The 7500-nt window shown below is 42.2% G+C and overlaps 1 protein-coding gene across 3 annotated transcripts in view; it reads right to left on the bottom strand.

Moving 5' to 3' along the window:
* Nucleotides 1-1492: 1492 nt before the first annotated feature.
* The window catches only part of LOC137992762 (spatacsin-like), an 89964-nt gene continuing 83956 nt past the window's right edge, over nucleotides 1493-7500 (bottom strand). For 2 of the 3 annotated variants that reach the window (XM_068838267.1, XM_068838269.1), the window contains 5 exons: nucleotides 5907-5939; nucleotides 5209-5279; nucleotides 4987-5136; nucleotides 3667-3824; nucleotides 1493-3073 (listed from right to left, as the gene is read on the bottom strand). In XM_068838267.1, coding sequence (XP_068694368.1) covers nucleotides 2893-3073; nucleotides 3667-3824; nucleotides 4987-5136; nucleotides 5209-5279; nucleotides 5907-5939 — 593 coding nt within the window. In that variant the 3' untranslated portion in view covers nucleotides 1493-2892. The remainder of the gene's footprint in view (nucleotides 3074-3666; nucleotides 3825-4986; nucleotides 5137-5208; nucleotides 5280-5906; nucleotides 5940-7500) is intronic. The other variant, XM_068838268.1, reaches the window with a different exon arrangement.

Genomic DNA, 7500 nt, shown 5'->3' with positions numbered 1-7500 from the left:
TTCCGTGTCGGTAAAAGTCTTGTCTGTCACTCCCCTGGTAAGTGGTGTCTTTGTGCATAGAGCCTTCTGCGCGTATTTTCTTAGGAGAGGGTAGTGGAACTGCGTTGATTTTTCTGGTGGACACTCGAGCGATTGTCCTGGAAACTTCCTTCTTCTCTTTCTAAAAACTGTGTATCAATATTTATTTACTTTTGCATCAATATTTGTTTTTGCATAAGCAAGCTAACAAAATCTGTACCTTGCTGAGTTCGCATTTGTTAGCGTTAATAGTATTTTCGGTCCGATGCTTCTGTTTTACGAGGGGTATATTATCTTGGTCTCCCATCCAAACACTAACCCCGCCCAACAGGGATTAACTTCAATGGACTTCGGTATTACAAAGCTGTCAGATGCTCAGAGGGCACGCTTAAACTTGTGGTCAAAAGAAGTTTATCAACATGTCAGCCCAGAAGCCAGTGTTTCTCTCTTCCCATTTATTTTCTTCAATCTTTCTGGGTTCAGTACTTTGCTAGTAACCACATGTCTTCTCAGACTATTTACCCAAGACTTCTACCATGGCACTACAATGATAGACAATACCAAAACAACATCGTGCACTGTTAGAGCTACATATTACGCAAGGACAGGTCTGTTTCGTCGTACGAACGTGTGAGGACCTGTGAGCCAAAGGGCCTCGTCTGGTATGACTTCTTAATGACCGCCCAACTTGAAAAAAATTGTCTGGAACGGTGCACGTACCACAGGCAACCCAGTGTACCCTCACGGAGGGTCTAGTTTTATTAGAGCCAAACTTTTTTCGTTCATCTTACTTTTAATTCCGTTATTGGATTTAGAACGAGATAGCTGTACTATCATTTTCTTCCGTTGTGTGTGTAATTTGGAGTGCTTGGTAAAGTTTTGAGCCTTTTTGCTTGTAATCAATGAGTAGATTTAGTTAGTGGTTTTTTTTTCGTGACAATCTCCGCTACGTGAACAAGGCTTAAGACAACACCTGTACAAGAGGATGTAGTCTTGTTGCTGTTATATCGAAAGCAGAGAGAAGTTAGGCAAACGTATATCAAGTAAACTACATTAGTGTAAGTCGCCAAGGTGTTGTCCGCCACGGTTAAAAAGAAAAGTGTTAGAGCGCATTCATGTGTATGTAACGTAATAACCAAGAGCTTGTTTTTCAGTGTGGAATACCAACGTTTAATAATAGAGGAAGATATCTGTTTACAAACATTGACGTCAAATTACTTTTGATATTCAAAATTGCCAACCACCAAACAAGAGAGCCCTCTGTTTCGGCATCCAATAATGCTCTGGTTGGCACATTAATATCAATAGGTGACGTCATCGATATCTTCGCTATTGGAGTTTGTCTTAAAGTAGGCAATAAAGCTCTCTTCTCCGGGATTTTAGAGTCCTTCTTTGTTCGTAGAAGTCCCCATCTGGTATAGGGTCTCAACACAATTTGTCTTGGACAAGGGGTCACTTCAAAGATTCCAAAGGCCTTTCTAATTTGCCCCAATTTAGACATTTTAGCAGTCCTTTCAGAGTTTTTCCTTTCCAACTTCGGCTATGCTGTGAAACACGTTCGGATCGTTTCCTATAGATGGTTTGTAACCAATCTCTAGAAACACAGATAACATTGCTGCAATGTACAATTGCTGTTGGACGAACAAAAGGAGCTAATGAGAGGAAAAACCTTAAATAACAATGACCACAACCAGGTTTCTGAGCCCGCGAGACTGAGCACCCCAGCAAACCATTGTTTTAACGAAAACCGCTGGTAAGCAACCTGGTTTTGGTCATTGCTGTCTAAGGTCTTCCTAATGAGAGATCTTTTTTCTTCGTCCACCAACATTGCGGCGATGACGTAACGTGAAAACCACTTTCACAAATACTATGGTGCGAATCAACAAACCAGCGATCGAAATTGAGGCGGAGAATGTTACTTATATTTTGAAAGAAACAAAGACCTTTCCCCTGAATTTATTGATAGATAAATATATGGTGTTTACTTCACCCTTTTCGTTTTTTCTTCGCCTTCGTCGTTTTCTCACTTTGCTAGCTGTGGGAGGTGGACAACACTTGGTCAGTTTGTTATTATAAAATGGGAAGGAAATACTAAGCAACCTCTCCAAAACCACCGCCTACTTCCACCATTCTCCACCTCGTAAAAATAAAAAAGTTGGTGCTTCGCTTGTTTCAGCAATCAGACTTTATTTTTGTTGCTACTGCTTCTTAACAGCGGAAGCCACTGTGTCATCTCCTTTATCCCAAACTCTTTCTCATAATCCCAATATCTAAATAATTATTCTTTTCCCACCCAGATTTGATAAAAAAATAAAATAACAATCATCCTTCACCCCCCACTCCCCTTGCAAAAAGAAAGAGAAAGAGAAAATGAAACAACGACTTGAAACCTCAGATTTATGTCTTGAACATCTCTTTTGATGCCGGATTTTGAAATAATCTTCTAATTTGACTAATTTGCTTTGAGTTCTTTCTGGATTACTGTACAACAGGGCTCACATTATGCTTTGTTGGCCTATTCTCTTGATTTCATTGAAGTAGTCAACGATGTAATCTGCAATCTGTTCCTCGTTTTCAATCGATTCGCTTCGGATTAATTTTGGACGCCAAATTGGCCGTCATGCGGTCATGATCGTGCTGCGGTTGCTTTTCTACTCTCCTCGTTCGCTGCGGTTTACTTGTGAAAAATCGTCCAATCCTAAATCATTTTACTCTGGACAACGACTATAGACAGTATTTCACTGTTATCACGCGTCGATCGGTTTCCGCACGTTTTCCAATTCCCTTGCTACGTATTTTCTGTTATGTGGTAAACGATACCAACCCATTTCATCAATATTATAACTATCAACACCTCCTGTCTCTGTCACAAGTTTATGAGACCATTACGTCCCTTAAAAATGCCCCTCCATCGCCTTCAAGAATGCTCGTGCCAAGGTCACGAAAGTTCAGGTCGTTCGCCAGTTTGTAACGCATGCGTATATCACTGACATATCCCAGGACTCTCTTCATGTTTGCAGCCGCTTGTGATGAGCGAGAGTTTTCATTCTTGTACCTGGAGATATGAAAAACATCAAACAGAAATTAAAACCCGCTTTATTACAGCTTCTTTGTAACGAGAGGGTATATCCAACAAGATAGCCCGATGTCATGCAACGAAGCAAAGGAAAGTGTTAAGGCATGAAACACGAGAAGTGAGCAACCTCGTTCCCAGGGTCTCTTTGTCTCAACGACAATTGGAGACCCTGGGAACTAGGTTGGAGAAGTAAGTCAATACAAGGGAAATTACTTGAAAAGCTCACGCTTGGAGCCATAGCCTTTCTTTTGAGCGCATTAACCCTGACGAAGAGGTAATGTAACAATGTATGAGCCGCGAGCGTAGCAAAGGCCTTTTCGAGCGGCGATGGCGACCGGAAGTGGACTCTACACAATCAAGCTCGATTTCCGCCACTCTCTCGAATCCAGTCTCGCGCGGGCTCCTTTTCCGAAACAGGAGCTGGTAATGGAGCTTAGAGTTGCCCTTCGCCGTTCAAACCGCGTGGGCTAGTCTAAGTAACGGTGCATCGGGGAAATCTTTTATTGACACTCATAAAATTATCGCAAACAAAACAGTGCTAATTGAACCAAAAAAGTTTGGCAGTTACTCACTTGCTAGCAACGTCTACAAAGAGACTGTTAGGGATCGGTATGGCCGAACGCATGTCATGTAGATAGTTGAAATTGCCTTTCACAACAACCTGGTAGTAAACAGCATCCACCCATAGACCAGCATCACGCTTTCTGTATGCTTCGGCAACCAAAAGGGACTGGGGACATAAATGGCGTCAACAATGAGAAAAGAGGATCAAGAGAGAATTAGATAAGAGTGTTGTTATGGCTTGGGTGGGCTACCCAGCACAGTCACAAGTGAGTTTATTTTTAGAATACAAATTTCTAGTTTCTAAAGAAGCTGTGGTGCTGCGTGGGTGGGAGAGTAAAACAGAAAAATTTGGTTTTATCAAACGAATTGATAAAGATCGAATTACTATCGTGAACGATTTGGAAAGCTGACGCATTCTACCATTCTCTACTAGATCCAGAGATCTCATGACATTTCAGAAAAAAAAAACCCAGACGATTGACGCTAAAAGAAAAAGGAGGGAATGATAACTTAGCGAGAAAAATAATGCACACAAGGTCCACCGAGGGGACAGAGGAAAGTGACAGTTGTAGAGGGCTAGTCGATTTTTTTTGGAGTTCTGAGCGCTATAGACGCCCTCTTTTTCTGGAAAAAACAGCATTATTAGTATTTTTAATGCAATTGTATCATATATATATACGTAGAGAATTTAGCAAAATCATCATAGTATCATTTAAGGAAAAACGACTGATATTCTTTGCATTCGCAGGGACCATCCACCCAATCTGACTAAACAGTGATGGTGGTTCGACTAAACAGATTGGTTTTCAACTGAGTCAGTAGTGAGACCACAAGAAAAAATTACAAGGGACAAAGATAGTGAAACCGGAGCCAAACATTTGAGGCGGCCCTAAGAGGGGAAAATGTGCCGGGCGAGTAAAAAATGTCTGGTGAAGAGAAGGGACGGAGAGGGATCGGCAAATGGGCGAGTGACGAACTGCAAACTGCATCAATCGTTCAGGACAACTTATTCATGTGTCAAAATATTCTTAGCCCGCGTAGCTGTCGGGATTGTTGGCACAGGGGGCAAAATAACAAGTGAGGCCGCGCGGAGAATGGGGAGGACCGCTGTGAAATCCCAGCGCTGCTCCCCATTCTCCGCGCGGCTTCGCCGCTTGTAATTTGCCTTCTAGCTTAGCTTAGCTAGACCAAAAAGCCGTAATAATATATGACACCTACTACCTACTATAATGAGTTAAACTACTTGGTAGACTTGAAAATTTAGGTGCACTTTTAAAATAACTTCTACGCTTCAGGGCCCAAGTGAGATGTAACAGTTCTGTACTTACCTGGAAGAACTGAGCGTGATTAGCAAGAAACTTTCGCAGAGAAAAATCATCAAGGTTGACCACGGTGACGCCAGAGGAGAAAATCTGTATCTGAAGACGAACCAGCCTGGCATTCTTCAAACAAGACTGTGAATGGCGCCAGCAGTTCACCTAGAGATCGCAAATGTGACATGAACAAACACGGTACCATGGCAGCTGTAATGTTTGAATTGCACGACTGACCTTGGCGTAGTTATCTGAAGCGTAGCAGAAGGATTTCATGATGGAGTTTAGTTTAAAGAACGCTTCGGCCTCTACAAAAATAAAATTTACATCCTGAGTATACCCTGATTTCCATACACCCATATCTGAACTTCCTTTCCTAGTTTTTATAGAAACTTTTGGGGGTGCAGGGATGGCGCAGTGGTGAGAGCACTCGCCTCCCACCAATGTGACCCGGGTTCGATTCCCAGACTTGGCGTCATATGTGGGTTGAATTTCTCGGTTCTCTATTCTGCACCGAGAGGTTTTTCTCCGGGTACTCCGGTTTTCCCCTCTCCTCAAAAACCTACATTTGGCTTGACTTGCGTTCATTGTTACTTCAGTTTACAGTGTCCCCAATTAGTGATCCAGCGCTAGAAAGACTAGACACTTAAATAAAGTTCCTTTCCTTTCCTTACAGCAAAATGAAAACCTGATTCAAGTCAAAATAAGACTTGAGCTCGATGACGACACCTATACACACCTCTTCTCATTCTACTCTCTTTTCGCGTTGTTCATAACAGAAAGCAAATTGTACTGAGAAAGCCTCCTCCCACAGAACGTTCATAGCAGGACAGTAGAAAGACAGCGAAACTTGCTATAGAGTTTCAGTAACAACAGGCATCGCATCAAATAAATCAGTACCGTAATTAACGCTAAAAGAAATGTTTATCACCAACCTTTTCCTGTACTTCCCTGACCATGTTTCCTCTCTGAAAAAACAACAACGTGGCATTAAAATTCAGCGATTTTTTGTATAATGTAATAGCCTTATTTGCTTAAGGTTAGTTCCTAGTCAAGCCAGGGTGGTTTCGACTAACGGCTTGGCTAAGAACTTACCTTAAGCAAAACAGGCACTTGTCGTAAAGCCAAAGCAATCGCGCCGTCAGCCAAACACGACAGACAGAAACAATCGAATGAGCCAATCGGAACTTGAAACAAAATGATAGATATCTACCGGCCACCATGCGAGAGCCCCGTTAAAAGTCACAAGAGGCCATTTCCGTCCGAGTTCATGTCTGCCTTCTCTTCAAAGCGAGTCTACGTACAAAGGTTTTCTTATGATTTCAGTTTTCATTCATATGTAAAGTAGAACTAATTACCAGCACAAAAACTTCGCACTTAGACTCGTTTTGATGAGGCGGCAGACATGAACACGGAAATGGATTATTGGTTTGGGACGTGCTAATGGTTGGTGGAGTTTGTGCTGAGCGGACTTCTTTGTCAAGACAGAAAATCATTAAGGACTTTCAAGCTGAAAACTATGCTATGGCGTGAAACTGTTTATTTAAAATGAAGCTTTTCCTCTCACAGAAACGTGCGGGAAATCAAGCTTTCGATCCCATACAATTAATAACCAGCATGTTAAGAAGGCGGCGTCCGTGACAAATAAGTCATTTCAAAATAAATTCACAATATTGAAAACATTTTCCAAAAGCAGTAAGTTAAATCAGTATGCAACATGCACGCGATTCATGAAGTTACTAAAGAACGAAACTGATTTGAAATGTGATAAAACTGGAGAAAGATTGAACCAATTCATCCATATTACGCTGCCGGTTTCTATAAGCCAGGGATTATAATCAATTCCTGTTACTGTTACGCAAAGGACGCCAGAGAAATGCAAGTTTCAAAATGTCAAATGTCCGCCATTGCAATTGTTTCATCTCCTTAATAATAACACAACAAAGAGGTTCTTTGCTAGAATGAAAAATGACTTCTACACAGCGTATTTGAAATCGTTGTCTACCGTCAGCCGAAAGAAAATAGATGGTATTTTGAGCGAATGTGGGTGGTTTCGCTGCGAGTAGCAGCGCCTTGCTATAAGTTTGTCAGCGGTGAATACCGTAAACAACATATCAACGGTTTGTCTGCCAGGTAAGCCTGATTCTAGAACGGAGCGAAAACAGTTACGTGGGGCGAACTCGCAATATTTGGGGGACGAACTAGATTAGTTACGGGGCTAACTGGAGGGGGCTAACTCGCAGCGGGGCGAAACCACTGGCTTCCTTTGTGGCTTCCTTCCACTGGCTCCTTGCCAAACGAGAGCGAAAGTTGATGACAGTTGAAACTCTCGCTCTTGTTTGGAAACGAACTCTCATGCACTCTCGGCTACTCTCATTGACACTCGAAAAATGTGAACCTGCTCAAATTTTTCATGAAACTTGGCGAGAGTTTTGTCTCATTTGGCCGCGCACGAGATGTTTGCGCGTGAAACTCTCGACAAACTCTCGTCAACTCTCGCTCTCGTTTGACCAACTCTCGGCTACTCTC

The sequence above is a fragment of the Montipora foliosa genome, chromosome 2 (genome assembly GCF_036669935.1).
Source record: "Montipora foliosa isolate CH-2021 chromosome 2, ASM3666993v2, whole genome shotgun sequence".
Classification (NCBI taxonomy): Eukaryota; Metazoa; Cnidaria; class Anthozoa; order Scleractinia; family Acroporidae; genus Montipora; species Montipora foliosa.
The sequence above is the reverse complement of the archived record's forward strand: the minus strand, read 5'-3'. Positions and strand labels throughout refer to the sequence as shown.